Source organism: Cervus canadensis, chromosome 10 (genome assembly GCF_019320065.1).
Source record: "Cervus canadensis isolate Bull #8, Minnesota chromosome 10, ASM1932006v1, whole genome shotgun sequence".
Lineage (NCBI taxonomy): Eukaryota > Metazoa > Chordata > Mammalia > Artiodactyla > Cervidae > Cervus > Cervus canadensis.
The window spans coordinates 13589637-13614628 of record NC_057395.1 but is presented as its reverse complement, the minus strand read 5'-3'; the positions used below and the strand labels follow the sequence as shown (position 1 = coordinate 13614628).

The 24992-nt window shown below is 40.1% G+C and overlaps 1 protein-coding gene across 5 annotated transcripts in view; it reads right to left on the bottom strand.

Moving 5' to 3' along the window:
• TASP1 (taspase 1) overlaps positions 1–24992 on the bottom strand; it is a 246075-nt gene that overhangs the window by 74494 nt on the left and 146589 nt on the right. For 4 of the 5 annotated variants that reach the window (XR_006271492.1, XM_043478982.1, XM_043478983.1 and 1 more), the window contains one exon: positions 22726–22836. Coding sequence is in view for 4 of the 5 variants with exons in the window: in XM_043478982.1 (XP_043334917.1) it covers positions 22726–22836 (111 nt within the window). In the remaining variant the exon portion in view is untranslated. Of the gene's footprint in view, positions 1–18209; positions 22390–22725; positions 22837–24992 lie in introns of those variants that run through there. The other variant, XM_043478985.1, reaches the window with a different exon arrangement.

Below are 24992 nucleotides of genomic sequence, written 5' to 3'. Positions count from 1 at the left end.
TAAATAAAATGAAAAAAGGAACTGCAGAAGTAAACCGTAAGTGACCCAAAGACTGACTGATAGGCAAAAATGATAGCTGTAAATTTTTTAATCTTTTAAAATTAAATTTTTGGAGAGTGAGATCTTATCATAATAGAACAGCTAGAAAGAAAGCAAAGGTAATGAAAAAACTCCTTTCCTTAATTTTTATTTGTGAAAGTATCTACTGGAGTTCATATGACATCAATGGCATTGAAAGACCAAATTAATCTGACAGTTACCTTTGTTTTAATTTATAAAAGGATGGCAGGAGACCATCAAACCCAAGAAACTCTTACCAAAAAAAAAGGAAACATTTAAAAAAAAAAAAAAGAAAACATTTAATAAAATAACAAAATAAGATTTAAAAAATTTTAAAGCTTTGTAATGAGAAAAGGGCTAGAAGCAAAAGTTAGGTACTTAGTAGGAAGAAATGAGCAATATAGCCCACAAGGAATATAACCCATACGTGAACCGTGAACTTCCAGATGTTCAAGGTGGTTTTAGAAAAGGCAGAGGAACCAGAGATTAAATTGCCAACATCTGCTGGATCATCGAAAAAGCAAGAGAATTTCAGAAACACATCTATTTCTGCCTTATTGACTATGCCAAAGCCTTTGACTGTGTGGATCACAATAAACTGTGGAAAATTCTGAAAGAGATGGGAATACCAGACCACCTGACCTGCCTCTTGAGAAATCTGTATGCAGGTCAGAAGCAACAGTTAGAACAGGACATGGAACAACAGACTGGTTCCAAAGAGGAAAAGGAGTCAAGGCTGTATATTTTATTGCTTATTACCTGATTATTTAACTTACATGCAGAGTACAACATGAGAAACGCTGGGCTAGAGGAAGCACAAGCTGGAATCAAGATTGTTGGGAGAAATATCAATAACCTCAGATATGCAGATGACACCACCCTTATGGCAGAAAGTGAAGAAGAACTAAAGAGCCTCTTGATGAAAGTGAAAGAGGAGAGTGAAAAAGTTGGCTTAAAGCTCAACATTCAGAAAACTAAGATCATGGCATCTGGTCCCATCACTTCATGGCAAACAGATGGGAAATGTGGAAACAGTGGCTGACTTTATTTTTCTGGGCTCCAAAATCACTGCAGATGGTGACTGCAGCCGTGAAATTAAAAGATGCTTACTCCTTGGAAGGAAAGTTATGACCAACCTAGATAGCATATTAAAAAGCAGAGACATTACTTTGCCAACCAAGGTCTGTCTAGTCAAGGCTATTGGTTTTTCCAGTGGTCATGTATGTATTTGAGAGTTGGACTGTGAAGAAAGCCGAGCACCGAAGAATTGATGCTTTTGAACTGTGGTGTTGGAGAAGACTCTTGAGAGTTCCTTGGACTGCGAGGAGATCCAACCAGTCCATTCTAAAGGAGATCAGTCCTGGGTATTCATTTGGAAGGACTGATGTTGAATCTGAAACTCCAATACTTTGGCCACTTAATGCGAAGAGCTGACTCATTTGTAAAGACCCTGATGCTGGGAAAGATTGAGGGCAGGAGGAGAAAGGGACTACAGAGGATGAGATGGCTGGATGGCATCACCAACTCGATGGATGTGGGTTTGGGTGGACTCCAGGAGTTGGTGATGGACAGGGAGGCCTGACGTGCTGTGGTTCATGGGGTCACGAAGAGTCGGACATGCCTGAGAGATTGAACTGAACTGAACCCACAAGGAAAACTTATATTTTTGTCCTTAACATATGAGAAGAGGGGTAAAAATTTTAAATGGAGTTCTACAAGTTTCTATCAAGAAACCCCACGATCTAGATAAATTTGAAAAATTTGAAAAACAGAATGGTGTATATATAATAGGATGGGTTTAGGAAATGATCATTCAATAAAAACTGTGTTGAAAAATGAATTTTTAGTAGAACTTTTGTAAGAAAAAAAAAACCACACTGTGAGTCTACTTGAAGGGTTTAAAATTAAGAAAATGGTTTTTATAAAATTTTTCTGTATAAATATACTTAGTTGAATATATTAAAAGTATCAAAACTTCATAAACAGCCAATAATAATCTGAGATAAAGAGATATTTTTCTTAAGGCTACTGGGAACTCCATCTACAGATCAGCAAGTTTGTCCAGAGGTGCAGATACACGCTCATCTTTTCATAAAGTTGTTATGTTAATAAGTTGAGATAAACATGGAAATGTCACTCTAAGAATTGGGGGAATTCCATAGAAGCAAGGTCTATTCTGGGCCTGTCTCCCAGAAGGAGAGCATTACCAAACAGGAAAGAGATCCTCTGCTCAAAAATTGTCCAACAACATGGAAATCGAGTGAAGCACCACCATGAGACTCGCAAAAAATGTTATATTTGCAGAGAGGCTCCGGGGATGTTTCCATTTGTACATTTTCAGTTAGGTGTCTCCACCAAGACAGTCAACTGAAGACAGCCCAGCCAGTGGCGGCACAGAACGTCCATCTAACCGCGCAGCCAAGAGGCTAATGTGGGAAACAGCGGTCGACCCAAGACACTTCAGAGGGGCACACCCATCTCAGAGCCGCCTTCAACAGAGCACGATCTGCGCCCACAGCTGACTGGACAGTGCTGCCCCGAAGGAAAGGAGGCAAAGCCAGTCATTCAGATTGTCCATTCCATACCTAAGTTCATGCGTCGAGTTCTGGGCCAAAGAGGAGAACTTAGCACTGTACCCATCTGGCGGGGCTCTGGCCCGGGACTCCTGAGCCCCGTGGCTGTTTCACAGCCCTGTCAGTTGATGCCACAGCTCAGCAAAGAGAAACGAGATTTGCGGACGTGCAGACGGACTTGCCAACGTACAGTGTTCATGCTTGTGGACTCAGAGAACAGTGCATTTTTCTTCTTTTCACTGTGACAAACAGCTGGTATTTCTACACTTCTTAGGGGAATACAAGGTCTGAAATGGATGCGAATGTAAATGAGCTTCACGAAAAGAATCAAATATCATGCCGTGCACAGGCGGGCAGGGTGGGGTTGGGGGTCATCTTCCTTCTTCCTTTGGGCTGTCCCCAGACCCTGAATTGGATGAGTTTCCTGTCGTCAGATTCGTCCATGCAGCAGTTCATCTACTGGCCCCTAGAGGTCACTCCCCATCACTGCTCAAAGACTGATGTCCTTGGATCCATGTCTCTCTGACATCCATCCTGCCATGATTCCTAGTGACTTCATGGTGTGAAGGGTATGCCTCCAACTCCTTGACCTCTCAATTCCTTGACCTGTTCTTGCCCAAGAATCTTGTCCTGCACTTGATGGCAGTCACCCACTCTCCCTGTTCTACCCTAGTCCTTGTGATTGCCAAGCAAGAATGTCCCTAACCACTTCCCCTGACTTTCCAGCACGCACCCTCTAGTTCCCAGACTCCAGTGATCTCTCAACCTGTCCCTGGCCCCTCAATCTTCACTTTGGTTCCTAAGTGGGCTAGCATCTGTGGTCTGTCATGACCATGAATTCCCTGCAGAATCTGCCAGCTACTGTGGCTTACTCATGTCAAATACCAAATGCCAACCATAATTAAACCCTACCCTGTGCCTGCACCATAAGCTGAATTTGGCTGAAGAATCACATAATCATGTCAAGCACTCTCTGTAAATTCATGAGCACTAACCTCAATTTGGGCCTTCCAAGCTGCCCTGCAATCATCATACATTTCCCAAGCACGGACTTATACTTTCTCATTTCTCCTCCAATTGCTAATATCTCCTCCTCCATCCTAACTCTGCAGCTGACCGGGCTTCCTAATTTCCTAAAATACATGGTAACAACCAGAAAGAGCCTTGGCAAGCTCCCACAGCCCCTTGATTTGGCCACATGGACTTCTCCCTGGTCACCAAAGATAAACTGCTCGTTGTTCCTTCAAGGTCATCAGCTCTGCCCATTCACAAGGTCCCTTCCTCTCACTCACCTCCGGACGACACAATAGAGATTCACCACCCCCTCCACCGTCACCCCTCTCCAAACACACATAGCATTCTTTTGTCTCTCTATTAGGTCATTCTCTTGGATCTCTTGCTCTTAATTTCTCCTATATAGAAAAACAAAACATAGACAAAATGAAACAAAGTCCACTTTCCTCTACAGCTGTTACTGCATTCTCTTCTTCCTTTTAAGAAGCGAAAGAGTTCTTGAAAGACTTGTCTGTGCTCGCTGTCTTCTATCTCTCTCCTCTCATTCTCTTTCCTTACCCATTCAAATTGGGATTTTTATCCCCATCAGAGCACCCAAACCCTCCTTGCAAGGTCACCCACAACCTTCACGGAGGGCTACAGTCAAAGATCAATCCCTCAGGCTTCATGTTACTGACTACTCGTCAGCAGCATTTAACCTGCTGATGACTCTTTGCTGCTTCAAAGTTTTTAGTTCTTGGATTTCACAAACTACTAGATTTTCTCCAGGAAGAGCATCAGCTGCGCCTCCTCAATTTCCCTGCTGGCTCCTCTTCATCTTCTTGACTTTAATTTTGGAATATTCGAGAGCCATTCAGTACCTTTTTGATTTATATTCATTCCTCTGATGATCTGGTATAGTCCATCACTTTAAAATATCATCAGCATGCCCTTGATTCTCGCGTTTATTTGCGCCCACGCCTCCCCCACCCCCGAAATTGAGATTCAAATATGCAACTGCCTAATCTACACTTCCACTTGCACATTCAGTAAGTGTTAGAGGAAACACACTGTCTGAAATCACCCACCCTGGCCAGGCACCATAGTAACTATCTGTGTGAATTATTTTACAACAGGAGGTCCTAGTATGGAACAGGGAACTAAAAGGCCGCCACCAACCTAGAAGAGTTCAGGAAAGGTCTAAAGGAGATGCCATGTGTCCTACTGACCCTCCCAGAATCCTCCTCGCTGGAATCCATCTTGGCTGAGCAATGCATGCACCACCACGAAGGACTCTGAGTCAGAGTGACTGGCCAGAGAAACCCGGGAAATAATCGCATCACCATAAGACCTGAGGCTGTGAGCCATGGGGCACAGCGTCCTCCTGGGTTTCCTTACCCTCCCACTCTCTGCCCAGGCACCTTTCCCGAATAAAGTCTCTTGCTTTGTTAGCACGTGTGTCTCCTTGGACAATTCACTTCTAAGTGTTAGACCAGAACTCCTTTTTGGGTCCTGGAAGGGGTCCCCCTTCCTGCAACATAAGCACCACCTGAAACTCTTGGTCTTTCCCCCAAGACTTCATCCTCCCGGAGGCTTCCCCCACATCGACAAACAACAATTCCATTCCTTCAGTTGCCAGGCCAAAACCCAGGTCATCTTTGGCTCTTATTATCCCTCACCCTGTATCAACTGATTAGCAAATCATGTTAGCTCTGCCTGTAAAAGCTACCAGTATTCACCCTCTGCTTCTCTTTGACCAGCACCATTCTAGTCTAAGCCACCACTGTCTCTTATTACTCAGTCTAGCCTCACAGCACCCAGCTGGTCTCCCACGCCCCACTCCTGCCCGCGCAGTCTGCTGTCAGCACTAGCCAGAATGACGCATTAAAACGTAAGTCAGGTCGTGCTGCTCCTCAACACTCCCCATGGCTCCCATCTTACAGTGGCTTTTGAGTCCCAACAAGCTGGCCCAAGCCACCTCTTTGAGCTCACCCCCAACCCTTCTTCCCCTCGCTCTCTCTGCTCAGGTCACCCTGCTCTTCTCAACCTCTCCAGACACACTGCGGCCTCCTCTCCACCTGCTGTTCTGGAATATTCGCCCCTTCATCTGCCACTCGGCTCTGTTCCTCACCTTTGGGTTTTTGTTCAAACGTCTCTTTAGACAGCACAAGCTCCTTCCCTGCACTGACTATCCACCTTTCCTGCTTCATTTTCTCTGCAGCTCATATTACTATAGTTTAGACTATATTTTTAACTATTTGTCTGTCTGCCTGACTTGATAAAATGGAAGTTCCATGACTGTATGGATTTTGTTTTATTCATTGCTATATGCCACACACCCAGGGCCTGGTCTAACGTCTAAAATGTCATGTATGCTCAAATATTCATTGAATATTCATTCACTAATAAATTAATGTTTTTGTAACTACCAAGATGGAAGGTCTCTTCTGGATCATCTAGGCCAGGGATTGGCAAACTTTCCCTATAAAAGGCCAGACAGTAAATAGTCTCAGCTTTGCTGCTATAAGGTAAAAGCAGTCATAGACAGTATGTAAACCAATCAATGGGGCTGTGTTTCAATAAAATTTTCCTCACAAAATCGTGTGGTAAGAAAGATTTGACCTGTGGACCACAGTCTGCCAAACCCCGATCTAGGTTATTAGATCTGCTGCTGAGTATTAAAGTTTTAATCACCAATTCTCCCAGAATTTATTAAACAGACTTTATAACTACAAGAGCTAGAAAGGACCATCTAGACCAAGAATCATCGAATCCAACCCCTGTGGCAGACAGTAGATGTATACCTAGTATCCATTCTTTCTTTCCAACTAAAACAAGTCCAATTTTATTGAAGGGACAGCTCAGAAATTTCTAAGTCTCTCTGCAGCTAGAAGTGACCATAGGACACAGTTCTGACCAAGAAGACCCAAAGAGAAGTTGAGTGGGAGGCCCTTTTAGGAAAAGTCCTTTAAAGAGGTTTCACAGTTACCATATGATCCTGCAGTCCCACTCCTGGACATACATATGGAGAAAATTCTAATCTGAAAAGATACATGCACTTCAAAGTTCACACTGGCCCTATTCAAAACAGCCAAGACATGGAAACAACCCAAATGGCCATGGGCAGTTGAATGGATAAAGATGTGGTACATGCATGCAATGGAGTATTACTCAGCCATAAAAAGGGACAAAACAATGCCATTTGCAGCAAGACAGAGAGACCTAGAGTTTGTCATACTGAGTGTAGTAAGTCAGACAGTGAAAGAAAAATATCATATGACATCACTTACATGTGAAATTCTGAAAAAATGATACAAATGAACTTATTCACAAAACAGAAATAGAATCACAGACACAGGAAACAAGTTTGTGGTTATCAAAGAGGATACAAGGGAGTGGGGAAGAAGGAGAGATAAATTAAGAGTTTGGGGCTAACATATAGACACTGCTATAGATAAAATAGGCAGACAACAGGACCTACTGCATAGGATAGGGACTGTGCTCAGTATCTTACAATAACCCATAAGCAAAAGGATCTGAAAAAGAATGTATAACTGAGTCACTCTGCTGTACACTTGGAACTAACACAACACTGTAAATTAACTATACTTCAACTTGAAAAGAAAAACTGTCACAAAGAAAAAGTGATCCACAGGTGGCATACTACTTTTGCTGTGACCTCGGGGAATGGTAAGAGCCACATGCTGTGGGCAGCAGAGCCAGAGGAGACGGGGCAGGAACGTGGAGGAACTGTGGGGCTGGCGCACAGGTTCTCTGGATGTCTTATTAGGAGAGGAAAAATTAATCTCCTGATAAGCCCTGGTAAGTGGCTTTTAGAGAGGGAAGATAAGTCTTTGGCTAAGCCACTGTAAGTAACTTTTAAAGAGAGAAAATGAATCATCAAAGATCCTAAAAGAGACTGGAGGCTTGAACCGACCCTGACTTTCACTTCAGTAGCCTTTGTCTTGTGCTGCTCCCTCTGAGTAAATTCCTCCCACCACAAGAGACACCACGTGCAACAACTGCTGGAAACCCAGACCTGCTGTGACCTCAGCAGCTTGGGGTTCACTTTTCCCACCAAACAAGCAGCCGAGAGCAAGGTGGCTTTTACATTTGCAACAACAGGTTTACAGTGTCAAGGCCGTGATTTCTATGATTCTCCCGTTTCCTCATGGCTACAATACGGTTGCTCTTACTCCGCCTGTCACATTCACATTCAGGACAGGAAGAAAGGAAAAGAGGTGATGTCAGTCCTTTTTATCAAGAAGACAAAAAGCTCACCCAGAAACCTTCAAGCAGACACTTGCTTGTATCTTGTTGGTTTGATGCATATTGTATGGCTGGCTATTCCCAGCTGCAAGGGAGTCTTAAAAGGTAAATAGTTTTATAGTCTAAGTGGTAGGGGCATGGGAGGGCAAACGAAGCTGAGAACGACTACAGGACAATCCAGCTCACAGTGCGTGCCACTCTGCGTGTGCACTTGTGGAGGGTGCGAAAGTGAGTATGCAGAAGTGATGAATAAAATGTGACCCTGACAGTTTATATTTTTTACTGCCTGCCTTAAGAATATTTTAAAATGTGAAAATATAATTGATTTTAGATTTGAAGCATAAGCTGAAAAGTAGAAATACTGAGGGCTTTCCACAATTCTAAAATGAAGCATTAACCAAGTAGTTATATATTTATGTTTATATGCTTCCTATTAAAATTTAATCCTCCTGTCAAATAAATGCACATCCAAAACTTAAAAATATTTATTTCCTGTATATTTCTCTTTAAATATAACTTTTCAATTGTTTAGTGAACTACGTTGCAATTTTAATTAACTTCTAGGATCTACAAACCAGTTCTGTTCCCTCAGTTTTCCTAAATGGTAAACAGTTCAGTTATAACTTAAGTCTCAAAGATTTGCTACTTTTCATCATAAGCTTTCCTACAAAGAAAGTCAATTACCCTATAGATTCCCCTTTAGCCTTCAGTGCAAAAGCATTACATTCACAAATACTTTTATCTGAACCATTGGAATATGTGTCAAACATTATAACTCTTCATCTTAAATACTCAGAAGATACTCCTAAGAACAAGGATATCTTCTTCTCTAACCACAGTATTATTATTGTGTCTTTTTTAATGGAACTAGAGCAAATAATCCTAAAATTTTAAATTTATATGGAACCATAAAAGACCCAGAATTGCCAAAGTGATTCTGAGGGGGGAAAAGTAAAGCTGGAGGCATAAACTCTCCAGCCTTCAGAAGATATTACAAAGCAATAGTAACCAGAACAGTGTGGTATTGGCCCAAAAACAGACATATGGATCAATAGAACAGAGCAAAGAGCCCAGAAATAAACCCCTACACCTACGGTCAATTCATCTAGGACAAAGGAGGCAATGGAGAAAAGACAGTCTCTTTAGGAAGTGATGTTGGGAAAGCTGGATAGACACATGTAAATCAGTGAAGTCAGAACACACCCTCACATCATACAGAAATGAACTCAAAATGGGTTAAAAACATAAGTAAAGAGATGAAACTCCTAGAAGAGAACATAGGCAAAACATTTTCTGACATAAATTGTACCAATGTTGTCTTAGGTCAGTCTCCCAAGGCAGTAGAAATAAAACCAAAAGTAAACAAATGGGACCTGATCAAATTCATCAGCTTTTACACAGAAAAGGAAACCATAGACAAAACAAAAAGACAACCTACAGACTGGGAGGAAATATTTGCAAATGAGGAGACCAACAAGGACTTTGTTGGTGTTCAGTCACTAAGTTGTATCCTACTCCTTTGCAACTCCATAAACTGTAGCCTGCCAGGCTCCTCTGTTCATGAGATTTTCCAGGCAAGAATACTGGAGTGGGTTGCCATTTCCTTCTCCAGGGATCTTCCTGATTCAGGGATCAAAATCTCCTGCATGGGCAGGTGGATTTTTTACCGCTGACCCACCAGGGAAGCCCATAATCTGAGCTTAACCTCACCTGAAACTGAAAAATCAACCCAGAAGTGAGATAAATGCCAGAAAGTCATCAGTGTCATTGAGCCTCAGATGGACCATTTGAGAAGCTGTCAGTGTGAGCCGCCCACGATTAATGCTAATGTATGGACTGGGCTTTACCACACTCACAGGAGGTTCAGAATAATCTTGTTTACATGTACTTCGGTCGTCACAAATACGTGGTTTCCACAGGCTCAAAAATCATGGTTACTCTCAAATATCTAATGGCTTTTAAAGAAAAATCAGGTTACAATGAAGGGAAGCAACTTCACAACCATAAAAACAATTCTAAAATCTATTATAAATATTATAATAATTATGGATTTCCTTATTTACCCACATCCACCAAATGTAACTTAAGCCCTATTCAAACTAATCAGTCAGAACATGTACAACTCAGCCTTCAGCTTCATATGACTGAACTTTCCTTTCCTTTTTGCAACATTATAATTATGTGCTCCAAGTTTACTATAACTATTAATATTAGTGGCTTTTCTCCACATGCCCACAATGAAAGGAACAGACAAAACCCTTTTTTGATCACCTAATCAGTACTGTTTGGAGGAAAAGAAAACTCTAGTATGGAAACAAAGATCTTTATTTTTCTTTCTTTTTTTTTCTCCCAGCATGGGATAAAACACATTCTTTGAGTGGTTTTAATTAAATCCTAATACTTCATAAACATCTTTTAACAAAAATTCAAAATAAAGTACCTGTTGTGAATGCTCAGCAGCTTCCAGTTCTGTGATGGCACCAACCTTTATAATCAAGTCCATGGGGCCTAAATTTGGCCAACTTTGAAATCAAATATACCAGCAACAAAACTGGTAGGTTTTTTTAGAGTAACATGACACTATTTATGGAGCTGTTTTGCTCTTTTCCTTTTTCAGTACTGCGCTTATTACTTGCTTTCTAACCAAATACTATTACCAAATTATTTCCAGTTATCAAAATTTGGTAGGTAATTTAAATGGTCTTTTCTTTGCTTCCCAAAAGGCTTGAGTAAGAACACATTTGCTGTTGTTGACATCATCATCCTCTGCTATTTAAAAAGCATTAAGTGTCCAAAATACATGGGATTTCTAGGCTCTAAGAGAAGGCTAGAGCTCTTGTGTAAACAGGAAACCTAGGCCACAGGGGAAAAACCAACTTGGGTTGTGAATGCACAAAGCCCAACAAAGTCACACCTCTGTTGCCGGATACCCACTTCTACTCACTCCAGTAAGTTCATTTTGCTAATCTGCTGCTGATCAATTGTTAGTAATTTAATACAATCACAAGTTTTTCTTTCTTTCTCATTTGTAACAAGAGAGGAAGAAGAGGAAAATGACTGAGCTCCCCAGGATAGGACGACCCAACTTTCTCCAAGACCTTTCAGGAGTAGCGCATCAGCCACACCACAGGAAGCAGTCTCTGGGCTTCTTGGAAACTGTGATGATATTGTTTCTGGCCCTCAACGCGCTAAAAAAACAAATCTGGGTGTTAATTTCAATTTAATAAGCAGATGAACTATTTATTTTCAAATGATGATTACCTGGGTCCATAAATGGGAATTTTAACTACCCGCTCTAGCCAAAGAAACAAAATAATGTGTCAAATTCTTACGACTTTCAACAATTCCACTGAGTATATTCTAACCAATCGCTCTTCCTATTCTCCCTCCTCTCAGCCTTACAGCACAAGCTTTCTGCATCTTGTTTTAAGTGAGATATACAATTATTTCTTAAGCCTCTTCCAATTCTGCTATCAGCTTCCTAAAGAACATTCCTGAAGGCCTGAGAAAACCACATTCATTTCCAAAGTGACTGTCAACCTTGTAGTCACTTGCTATCTTTCTTCTGTTTTCCTTTTGTCCCTATCCACCCACTCACTTAAATTTATCCTGATTTGTAAAATTTCTATACCCTTAAAAATATCCTGGGATTCTATATATGTATCTTAGGTCACATGGGAAGAATAATCTGATTGATTTTGCAGCTTGCTGATCCTCCATGAAATACACTCTAGTTAAAGGAGAAAAAAGATGAAAGGCAAAGTATCACTCTTCAATAAGTTTGTGTGCTACTGGTGCACAGTTGAAATGCAAAGTTGTAGATGTCAATCATCTACAGAACTCTCAACCATCCAGCTTATCACCAAAGACCTTGGCTGGAAGACCATCATTTCTGGCCCTCTTTCTCTCCCAGCTGTTAAGAGATGTTCTTCTTTTCTTACCCTGCCACTGCACATGCTTGAAAGTTGACTCATACCCTCCTACTGCCTAGGCCTACCAGCTTTTTCTTGATATTCATTATATCTCTAAACACATGGAAACTCCTTGGTTATCTCAAAAAAGTCATTGTCTCTGGCTTCAAGATGAGTGTCCTCCTTGTCATATCTTTGCTCCCTCTCTTTCCCGTCTCCTCACAGGTCACTCTTTCCACCCGTTCTGAAGGCAGACACATTCAAAGGTTTTCACCTTCTTCATTCATTCCACAGATGTTCTCTTTGCTAAACACTCTTCTAGCTGCTGGGGAGACCGCAATGCAAGGGGTGGGGGATGGAATAACAGTCAAAATCTCTGCTCTCAGAGTTTGTGCCATGCTTAAGAGAGACAATAATAATAAAGTACAGGATAAAGTAAGTGTCAAGAAGAAACACAAACCACAGTAAGAGAAGTCAAAATTGTAGGCAGGGTAGTTAGGAAAGACCTCTTTGAGGAAAGGACATACAAGCAGATCTGGTCTCCTCAGCTGGATCATCCATTCTGTGAAAGATGCCATAAATTCCATAAATTCACTAAATTCCAAGGACAAGTCCAGAGTCTCAACTTCCCTCTCAAACTCCAGGCCCACATATCCAACTGACTGTCTTGTCTACAAACACCTCGAGGCCAATACAACGGTCAAAATCAACCCCATTCTCTCTACGTGTTCAATGTTCTATGCATGACATTTTTATAATCTCTTGTTGCCCTTGTAAGTCCAAGTCCAAGAGAATCAAAACTCTAGTTACTTCCATGGTTCTTTCACTGCATTTGTCCCATTCAGTCATCCATCAAGAATTTCAAGGATTCTCTCGCTGAGTCTCTGGCTCCTGACTCTCCTTTCTATCCACTTGAGTTCTGCTTCTCTACTTGCCATGGCCTTCACATTAGTAGTTTCACCTACAGGGCCTCCCTCCTCCAATCCATCCCATGTCCTACCATTGCATTCCATTGCCAAAGCCTTATGTGGCTCTCTCCAATACGGTAAACCCAATTTGGAGGTGTTCTCTTTCATTTATAATTACACCCTAATATACTCTGTCCACTTGTTAAGTTAGATTACTTGCTGTTCACAAACCCAGTCCAAGAATCTCCCTCCTGGAGGAACCTCATTCATGACACTCCCCTAGATCTACTAGATATGACACCTCTTCCTCTGCCTCTTTTGAACTCTGCTTTTCCTACTTAATGTATTAAGGGTTTAATTATGAAGTTTTTCATAAAACATAAAAAGATACATGTAGCATAGTAGCAGAACACATTAAATAGAACAAATGTCCATTGATCTACCAAACAACTAGAAAAATCCAACATTATCAATACCGTTTAGACTCCCCACGTCGTCTCTCCCAAAGGAAACCACCATCCAGAATTATTTTTCCATAACTTCTTGCTCTTGTATATAGTTTTACCATGCATGCATGTCTTAATAGTGTCTGGTTTTGCAAAGTTATATTAATGGTGGCAACACTGCCTGCAGTCCGTGGCAAACTGCATTTTTAACTCAGTATTATGATTTTAAGGTTCTTTCATGAGGATGTGTGTCTCTGAGATCCATTCACTTTCACTGCCACACAGCATTCTTCTGTTGATGGACACGGGAGTGGTTTCCATTTTCTGCTGTTAAGAAAGACAATCTGTACATACTGCTGTGTGTCACCCAGGGCGTGTGAATACATGACTACAATTTCTGGGTTGTGGGACAAACACGCGTTCCACTTTTCATTGGACTGATAAATATGTTTCCAAAATGACTGTATCTACTAAAAAATAGCAATGTCTAAAACTTTTACTTATTTCATATTTTCTACCTAGTGGCTCTAATATCTAAAGTCTTTGGTGGTCTGGTTAAAGTCTTTGTTGACATACTTTCTCTCATAGTAACTCTCCATCATGTGTGTTTCATTTCAATTTTAGCCCTTATTTTGAATTCACAGTTGAGCACTTCTTGGAGACCTGAGTGGAAACAGCACTGCTTCAGGAAGGATTTTCATTTACTTCTGTCAAGCCCCTGGAAGCTTCACATAACTAGGAATATCTTAAACAAAGATTCTAACCCATTCATTTCAAAGTGTGATTTTGTCATTAATATTTTGTCCAACATTATTATACTATTTGCAGTCAAAATTTCTAGGATCTCCATTTGACAAAATTGCCAGGAATGAAGTCCCTATATCTCCTCTACTTTAGTATGAAACTTACATTTCACATTTAAATTGCATCTTACATTTTATTTACTGTACATTTGACTTTTTTCTCCTCCTAGAATGCAAGTTTCTTGACAGTAAGGCTGATTTGCTCTATTTATCTGTGAATCTTTCACAGTTTTTACAGCAGCCAACAAAGTATACTCATGGCTTTCAATGAGTATTTATTAAACAAAAATATGTCCAAAATTACGACAGTATAAAAACCTAGGGCCCAACAATTAGTGGTAACAAATGCTTTGCTTTGGGGGATGGCTAATTTATTGTTGTTGCTTTTTTTTAATATGCTATCTAGGTTGGTCATAATTTTCCTTCCAAGGAGTAAGTGTCTTAATTTCATGGCTGCAATCACCATTTGCAGTGATATTGGAGCCCCCCAAAATAAAGTCTGACACTGTTTCCACTGTTTCCCCATCTATTTCCCATGAAGTGATGGGACCAGATGCCATGATTTTAATTTTTTGAATGTTGAGCTTTAAGCCAACTTTTTCCCTCTCCTCTTTCACTTTCAACATGAGGCTTTTTAGTTCCTCTTCACTTTCTGCCATAAGGGTGGTGTCATCTGCATATCTGAGGTTATTGATATTTCTCCCAGCAATCTTGATTCCAGCTTGTGCTTCCTCCAGCCCAGCATTTCTCATGATGTACTCTGCATATAAGTTAAACAAGCAGGGTGACAATATACAGCCTTGACATACTCCTTTTCCTATTTGGAACCAGTCTGCTGTTCCATGTCCAGTACTAACTGTTGCTTCCTGACCTGCATATAGGTTTCTCAAGAGGCAGGTCAGGTGGTCTGGTATTCCCATCTCTTGAAGGATTTTCAACAGTTTGTTGTGATCCACACAGTCAAAGGCTTTGGCATAGTCAATAAGGCAGAAATAGATGTTTTTCTGGAACTCTCTTGCTTTTTTGATGATCCAGCGGATGTTGGCAATTTGATCTCTGGTTCCTCTGCCTTTTCTAAAATGAGCTTGAACATCTGGAAGTTCACGGTTCACATATTGCTGAAGCCTGGCTTGGAGAATTTTGAGCATTACTTTACTAGCATGTGAGATGAGTGCAATTGTGCGGTAGCTTGATCATTCTTTGGGGTTGCCTTTCTTTGGGACTGGAATGAAAACTGACCTTTTCCAGTCCTGTGGCCACTGCTCAGTTTTCCAGATTTGCTGACAAATTGAGTGCAGCACCTTCACAGCATCATCTTTCAGGATTTGAAATAGCTCAACTGGAATTCCATCACCTCCACTAGCTTTGTACGTAGTGATGCTTTCTAAGGCCCACTTGACTTCACATACCAGCATGTCTGGCTCTAGGTGAGTGATCATACCATCGTGATGATCTGGGTCATGAAGATCTTTTTTGTACAGTTCTTCTGTGTATTCTTGCCACCTCTTCTTAATATCTTCTGCTTCTGTTAGGTCCATACCAGTTCTGTCCTTTATCGAACCCATCTTTACCTGGAATGTTCCATTGGTATCTCTCGTTTTCTTGAAGAGATCTCTAGTCTTTCCCATTCTATTGTTTTCCTCTATTTCTTTGCACTGATCACTGAGAAAGGATTTCTTATCTCTCCTTGCTGTTCTTTGGAACTCTGCATTCAAATGGGTTTATCTTTCCTTTTCTCCTATGGTCTTCACGTCTCTTCTTTTCACAGCTATTTGTAAGGCCTCCTCAGACAACCATTTTGCCTTTTTGCATTTCTTTTCCATGGGGATGGTCTTCATCCCTGTCTCCTGTACAATGTCACGAACCTCCGTCCATAGTTCATCAGGCACTCTGTCTATCAGATCTAGTCCCTTAAATCTATTTCTCACTTCCACTGTATAGTCATAAGGGATTTGATTTAGGTCATAACTGAATGGTCTAGCGGTTTTCTCTACTTTCTTCAATTTAAGTCTGAATTTTGCAATAAGGAGTTTGTGATCTGAGCCACAGTCAGCTCCTGGTCTTGTTTTTCCTGACTGTACAGAGCTTTTCCATCTTTGGCTGCAAAGAATATAATCAATCTGATTTTGGTGTCTACCATCTGGTGATGTCCATGTGTAGTCTTCTCTTGTGTTGTTGGAAGAGGGTGTTTGCTATGACCAGTGCATTTTCTTGGCAAAACTCTACTAGCCTTTGCCCTGCTTCATTCCGTACTCCAAGGCCAAATTTGCCTGTTACTCCAGGTGTTTCTTGACTTCCTACTTTTGCATTCCAGTTCCCTATAATGAAAAGGACATCTTTACTGGATGTTAGTTCTAAAAGGTCTTGTAGGTCTTCATAGAACCATTCAACTTCAGCTTCTTCAGCGTTACTGGTTGGGGCATAGACTTCGATTACTGTGATACTGAATGGTTTGCCTTGGAAACAAACAGAGATCATTCTGTCATTTTTGAGATTGCATACAAGTACTGCATTTCGGACTCTTTTGTTGACCATGATGGCTACTCCATTTCTTCTAAGGGATTCCTGCCCACAGTAGTAGATATAATGGTCATCTGAGTTAAACTCACCCATTCCTGTCCATTTTAGTTCGCTGATTCCTAGAATGTCAACATTCACTCTTGCCATCTCCTCTTTGACCACTTCCGATTTGCCTTGACTCATGGACCTAACATTCCAGGTTCCTATGCAATATTGCTCTTACAGCATCAGACCTTGCTTCTATCACCAGTCACATCCACAACTGGGTATTGTTTTTGCTTTGGCTCCATCCCTTTATTTTTTCTGGAGTTATTTCTCCACTGATCTCCAGTAGCATATAGGGCACCTACCGATCTGGGGAGTTCATCTTTCAGTGTCCTTTTTCCCTTTTCATACTGTTCATGGGGTTCTCAAGGCAATTATACTGAAGTGGTTTGCCATTCCCTTCTTCAGTGGACCACATTCTGTCAGTCTTGGGTGTTCATTGGAAGGACTGATGCTGAAGCTGAAACTCCAATACTTCGGCAACCTCATGCGAAGAGTTGACTCATTGGAAAAGACCCTGATGATGGGAGGGATTGGGGGCAGGAGGAGAAGGGGACAACAGAGGATGAGATGGCTGGATGGCATCACTGACTTGATGGACATGAGTTTGAGTAAACTCCAGGAGTTGGTGTTGGACAGGGAGGCCTGACGTGCTGCGATTCATGGGGTCGCAAAGAGTCGGACATGACTGAGCGACTGAACTGAACTGAATTTAATGTTTTCTTTATTTTACAATTTGGACATGACAGTACAACAGGCTATATATCACAATGTTTATGACAATGAAGGAGAAACATCTTTTTTAATAGATTTCAAAAAATAAGTTCTCTGAGGAAGAATATTTTAGGGCTTGAAAAGAAGAAACATGTATGAAGAATATGAAGAAGTCTTGTAAGAAACCAAAGATGCACTGGCAAAGAGACCAGTATATACTTTATGTTTTCTAAATTATAAAGAAACTCATGAAATATCACATATGACCTCAGATAAGTTAAAATGTATAATGACAATATACTTTTGCTCCTCCTATGAAAGCTAATGCTTATAAATTGTCAGGGTTTTACCTAAGAAGCTGGTCATTAAAAGATAATATATATCAAGTATTATAATTTCTCGAGTTGGCAGAAAATCGCAAAAGTGGGATTCCCTTCAAACCCAATTATTGATGACATTCTGGCATCATCATAGGGTGACAGCAAACCTATGATGTCAAAAAGAGTATAAGCACATTCCCCAAAGAAATAAAAAAAAGGAACACAGAGCAAAACCCCTTCTTTAAAAAAATAAATCATTACACCACATAGAATCTTTCAGTAATAGTCACCTAGTATGTATTTCAATTTAGCTTAGAAATTCAGAGAGAAATTTGATTCTTACAGATAACATTTTATCAATGATCATATTTAGTAGAGAGCCAAGCCAACTAAAAAATGTACTATGACATTACCTAGGACTTCCCTGATAGATCACCTGCAATGCAGGAGACCCCCATTTGATTCCTGGGTCAGGAAGATCTCCTGGAAATGGGATAGGCTACCCCACTCCAATATACTTGGGCTTCCTTTGTGGCTCAGCTGGTAAAGAATCTGCCTCCAATGCGGGAGACCCGGGTTTAATCCCTTGGTTGGGAAGATCCCCTGGAGAAAGGAAAGGCTACCCACTCCAGTATTCTGGCCTGGAGAATTTCATGAACTGTATAATCCATGGGGTTGCAAAGAGTTGGACACAACTGAGCGACTTTCACTTCACTTCATGACATTACTTGTAGAGAACTGGACAAGAAGTTATAATGCCTCCCTGAAGTTCACATACCACATGTGCAGCCAGAGTTTGCATGAAAAAAGCACAATTCATAAAACCAAATTTGTTCAAAAACAATGAATAGGAAAAGTCACATCCAAACATTTTAAGAACTTGTGTGTGTGTGTATGTGTGTGTGTGTCTGTGTGTATGTGTGTGTATATGTGTGTCTGTGTGAGTGTGTGTGTGTGTGTGTGTGTGTAATTTAAAAAGCACAACTAAAAAGGAAATCTATTTATTTCTTTTCCCTACTTAACTAAGCATTCAGTCTATAATCAACTGGTTAGTATGAAGTATTATTAAGGCACTATTTTTACAGTACCCTTTTTTACGGGTTTTGTATGTTACACAAACAGTGGTTTTTTGAAAATGGGCACAAATTGGTTATTCTCTTTTATGCTTCCTATATTAAGTCAAACCAAAGCTCTGGATCTATGCATTAAAGGTAACATAAGTGGAAACAAAAACATTTTAATCTTCAAAATGTCTTTCAATTTTACTCTATTCATCTATCACAGTAAAGTTTTATTTATCAAAAATCAATCTTCAAACAACCCTACATTTAAAATAATTCCAGAGGTTTCACATTGCAAAAAAAAGGGGGGTGGGGAATCTTTAATAAGTTACTGACTACTTTAGAAAAAATACATAAAAACAAACTATTTAATCATAGTGTAAAATTACTTTTTAAAATCCCTTATTATGGTGGAAGGTCACAGATATGAAACATACTACTAGTCAAAAAGACAGGGTTATTTTAAAATTCTGAACAGATGATTATTACTGTGTCATTTTAGAATATTTTATTTAAGGCAATTTCACCATTAATAAAAGTTAAATGTCAACTGAAAGAACAGCATCCAAACAGTACAACACAAAAGTGGTCTAAAGTTGTGAGCAGATAATTCATACATTAATATAAAAGGCCAAGTTATATTTGAAAATTTACTCATCAGAAAAAAAGATAAAACTGGAAACCATTTTTTTAATCCATGATTTTAGAAAAAATAATTTTTTAATGTGATAATAACCATTGGCAAAAGAGTATGGAGGAGATGTCCAGTTTCTGGTCCAAATATGTACAGAGCTTAGAGGTCATCACTCTACACTAACAAGTAAAAACCTGAACGAACTGAAAAATCAACAACTCTTCTTAGATCCATCAGAAGAGTGAGGTCACAAGATAAACAACTGCCTCTACAATTGGATAAACAGTCATAGAGAAAGAACCACAGACGGGCAGCCCCATGAGCAGAAATGGCCACGGGAACCAGTGCCTGGGTAGGAAAATCAGAACTGCAACTGAAGAACTACCAGAGTCTTACAGTAAATGTGTCCTGAGCATAATATAAAATATTCCCATGTATACACCGCAATGAGAATCTCTAGATATATTATTTATGAAAATCTTTTCTTTTTTTTTAAGAAAAAACAAAGGAAGCAAGAAAGGAAGCATATCATGATGCCTTTCCATAAAACCAAGTGGTGTCAAGCTTGCCACAAACATCACTAGAAAGGATTTTGACCAACTCACCTTGCAATCCACCTATAATAGTTTTAGCTTACAGTTTCAACTAAAGACTAAATTGATTTTCACACACACAGTTTAGATTGGTTGGTGAACAAACCAGGAACCAAACAGAATTTTGGACCCAGGAAGGACTTTGGGGACTATTGAGCTAGACCCCTCTCTTACACATGAGGAAACTAAGGACAAAGAGACTTATTTTAAAACTAACAACTAATTTCATAAAACAGGAAAGAACCTGACCCCCTTGCTTCTCATCCAGGCTTCTGGTAAAATCAACTTACTTTGTTATAACATTTTGTAAATATCATCTATGCTTCTTGAAAATTCCCAAGTGGTCCCAGAAATTTTTTATTTTCCAATCCCATTTCCAATTCCAAATAAACTGATTAAAAATCATACTAAAATATGATTACACCTCATATTTACAAGTGTAATCCAGTAGAGAATTCATAAAATTTAGCATGGTGGAGGAATTTAGAAACTGTCTCTTGTTTAACTTTTTTTTTTTCCCCCTAAAGAAAACAAAACAGAACTTAAGTAACTTGCTAGATCCAGTGAGTCAGACACACAGTTAAGAGCAGAACCCAGCTATCCTAACTCTAGGAATGGTCTTCTGTAGTCCATATTATATTTTACTTATAAAAGGAAGGGGCAGCATGGTCTTACAAAATGAACACCCACTGACTAAGCAGCTGAGTTTGGACAAGTCACCGAACTCTTGTAAGATAGGATGCTTCCATGATTTAGTGAGCACGGTTGATAAACTGAGCTCTGAAGTTTCTCACTCCTTTCCAAGAGTCTGGAATTGTTAAGACGGGGTTCAATATGCACTAGGTCATGGGATCGAGTGGGAAAACAGAGTACTGCAACCCAACTCTCTGAGAAGTTTCAAAAGTTATACAACAGGGGAGGGTAACAAGGTATCAGAAGAGAAAGGAGGGGAGCTCAGACCTGGAGATGCACAACTAGCCAGTGAACCTGTGGTTTCAGATGCAGTAAAGGGCTTCAGCTCACTCGCAACAGGGAGACACTTGACATGTGCCATAATCACAGGGTTTTCAGGATGTGAACTTCTCCTACGTGCTGAGTTTTCACCTCTTAGCACTCCTCCCATTGTTCTGAGAACGCATCTGGTATAGCTGGACAACTAATAGCAAGTTACATAAATTATATACATTGTTAAGGCAAAGAATTTGGTTTTCTTTAAACCCAGAATTCCATGATGGTAATTGTTAAAGCAAAAGAACAATAAGAGGAGTCTGATGCTGACACATTTGAGGATGGAGTAACATGAATGTCATCAACCTTTTTCTGAAAAATAAGGCAGACCTCAAAGGCCGTTTCTAACGCATTCCTCAGCTCACAATTTGTTATCAGGTGATTCTCACCAGCGTGCATGAAGTTCATACCATTATTTACATTTTCATAACCTCAGGTCAAATGACTGGAAGAAAGCACCTGTTACAAAATCTCTTCATATTGAAATTTTTTTCTATAGTTATTCACTCTCTTCTTCAGAAAAATCCAGTTCTTTTTTGCCTGTAATCTGTTTTTCTCTACCCTAAAATCTTCCCTAAAAGGGCATGATACTTCCTAAGACCTGAGCGACAATGCTTATAAATCTGAGGAAGTAACTCAGTTTTATCCCTATCCCTGGAACGCCCTATCTAGCCCATCAGTTGCACGCTTATATTATAAAACTTGTATTTGGTCCTTTGAATGGACTTTCATAAATTCTAAGCAGAGATCACTTTGAGATGAAAAGTGTTTTGAGTAGGTAAAGCCTGAATTTTGACAAGATCCATCGGGGCGACCCTTGCTAGCCAGACCCACACCAGCAGCCTAAAGGTAGGGCTGGGGTAGGGGTGTGACTGGACACCGGGACACTGTGGGAAACTGGAGAAAGGCACTGATCCCTGGCTGACCCAGCCCTGCTGCCCGTCGGGAACACTGCTCTACGTGAGAGTTATGTAGGTGCCAGACCTTGCTGCACCAACCCCACTGTCGTATCTCTGTCTCTGCGCCCACATTCCTGTCTTCCCCTCTTTTTCTGGCTGCCTGGGGCCAGTTCTAGGAGTCTGCCATCACTGAGTCCTTTCAGGGTGATTTTTTTTCCTAGACACCTGTCTGTGTTGTCCTCACCATATAATTTGCACCTCATATTATCCTCTTAATTCTCTCCTTGGAGATACCCTCCAGATTAAACCCTGTGAAAGTCTTTCCCTAGTTTATGTGCTCATGGCTTCTTACTCTAACTTATTTTTAACATTTTATATAAAGCATAGAAGAAATATGGTTTATATTTCTTATACAATTTCATAAGCTTTTCATAGAGGTAAGTTCAACATTAAAAAGATGGGAAAATCCAGAGTCAAATGGTTTTAATCAAAAGTAACAATTATCTATAGGGAAATTGGTAGGCTGTAGAAAATCTTTCCACAGATTAGACAAAGGCATCGCTTCTTCCAACCAGATGTAGCTTCATAACAGCAAATGGAGCCAGACTGGATTTCAACTCAACCCTAGACAACTGTAAAAAGAGTCAAGTTGCATCACAGAAAAGATTTTAAAGGAGGTTGTCCTTTGAATTTTGTTTCAGTAGAATTTTATTCTACTGTGTAGCATTCTAATCTTGGACAACGTTTCACAGCTTGGGCGTTCTATTGGTTAGATGATAAATTTTATACAGTAGTAGCTATTTTGATGGAATTTCTTTACACACCAATGTGAAGTGAGTGTCTAAGTTCATGCTAGGCCCTGGACTTCAGTCTAGCAATACAAACATGATACCTGACTCATGAAGCTTACAGCTCAGCAAAACAATCTCTGTTTAGAAGGAAATACTATTTTTTTACATTATACTTACTGATGAACTTGTTTTGCATAGTCTCCAGCAGAGCCTGGTGGGCATCTTCAGCTTGTAGAGCATGTGAACATTCTCTAGCCAGTATGGTGCGCACGAGATGCTCCCCACACCCTAGAAATCCAAGGAAACCAAGAACGGTTGAGCAAGGGCAGTACTAAATATCCTTCTCGTCTTAGTAGCGCTAAGACGTCCACGTGCGCCACTGGAGAAGTCATTACGTTGGAAAATAATTCACTGATGGATGAGATGATTTCTATGAGTAATCTATTTAGTAACTTTAGTAATGAGATTTGGCAGAAACTAAAGAAACACAGGACCGTCTAATCTTGAAAGGAAATGAAGAAAATAAAAATAATTCCCCTTTTTCACAGAAATAATTCACATAAGACAGGAATTTAGATTCTCTACCTAGGAACTGTTGAGGGCTCTGTTTCGTTTCCTTTGCTGAACAATCGCAAAATACTGTTGCATAATTTCCATACAGGACGTTCTCATTGGTTATCTACTTCATATGTAGTAGAAGGCAACGGCACCCCACTCCAGTACTCTTGCCTGGAAAATCCCATGGACGGAGGAGCCTGGTAGGCTGCAGTCCATGGGGTCTCGAAGAGTCAGACACGACTGAGCGACTTCACTTTCACTTTTATGCATTGGAAAAGGAAATGGCAACCCACTTCAGTGTTCTTGCCTGGAGAATCCCAGGGATGGGGTCGCACAGAGTTGGACACGACTGAAGTGACTTAGGAGTTAGCAGTATGTATATTTTAATCAAAAGTCCTTACGTTCATGAAATTTAAACCGATACAAGCTGATGTAACACACAGTTCTGTTTGGCTAGTATGTACTCAGACAGACATTAGGCAATGAATCTACTGTAAAAATATAATCTGCCATTTTTAAAATAGTTCCATTCATTTCAGAAGTTTTCTTTCCATATGGAGACTTCTCCTCCTCTCCCTCCTCCCTCTGCCTCCCATATAAACATGCACATATGCATATACACATGTGTGTGTGTTATATGTACATGTACATGTACATTATATTATATGTACATGTACATGTACATTACACAGTCATTGTCAAAAATACAAACTGTTCAAAACCTGTCAATGCTTTTTTTTTAATCACCTATGTTTTGCCAGAAATCTTTGTTGTTGTTCAGTCACTGTGTCCAACTCTTTGCGACCCCAGGGACTGCAGCACACCAGGCTCCTCTGTCCTTCACTATCTCCCAGAGTTTCCTCAGATTCATGTCCATTGAGCTAGTGATGCTCTCTAACCATCTCATCCTCTGTAGCCCCCGTCTCCTTTTGCCTTCCATCTTTCCCAGCATCAGGGTCTTTTCCAATAAGTTGGCTCTTCACATCAGGAGGCCAAAGTATTGGAGTTTTAGTCTGACTGCCAGAAATACTTTCCCTGTATTTTTTGGTAAAGTAAATGTAAATCTCTTTCAAGATCTCAATATCTCTTTGTGAGTATCTATATTTAAGACCTTCATCTAGGTATGCAATTTAATATATAACTTGTGGGTAGGATTATGGTGATCCCTATTTTGTTAAAGCTTTGCACTATTATTTTTATAATTGGGGAAAAATTAAAGCTAATAGAAAAGAAACCATTTTGACACTTATTAAAAGTCCATAAAATTTAATTCCCTTTGTATACATATTTGATGTTGAACAGTGAAATGTTATACTTTAGGACAAAAATAATTATTAGGAAACTGGCGTATTATAAGCTAAATGGGTGTTCAGAAGGTTATGTACACACGACTCAAGTCAAACAGCTAAACCACATGAAGTTAACATTACATCAAAAATATACACTATGTGGCAGAGAGACTTTTTCCTCTGTTGTTATACAGGAATATATAGGGTTTTCCAAGAAACTTAAAATTATGACTGCTTTTCTGACATATATCACCTTTAACATAAGAGCCTTGACACCAAAAGTCTGTTCTCCTGAAGGTTCCAATCAAAGAAAGTCTGACTTCTGTGGTTTTATCCACAAATATCTAAGGTTTCTTACAACATGCTTCCATATAGCTGAGGGCTTCCCTGGTGGCTCAGCTGGTAAAGAATCTGCCTGCAATGTGGGAGACCTGGGTTCAATCCCTGGGTTGGGAAGATCCCCTGGAGAAGGGAATGGCTACCCACTCCAGTATTTTGGCCTGGAGGATTCAGTCCATGAGGTCACACAGAGTCAGACACGACTGAGTGACTTTCACTTTCACACAGCTGAACGGTGATTCAGAGGCTAATAGGTCC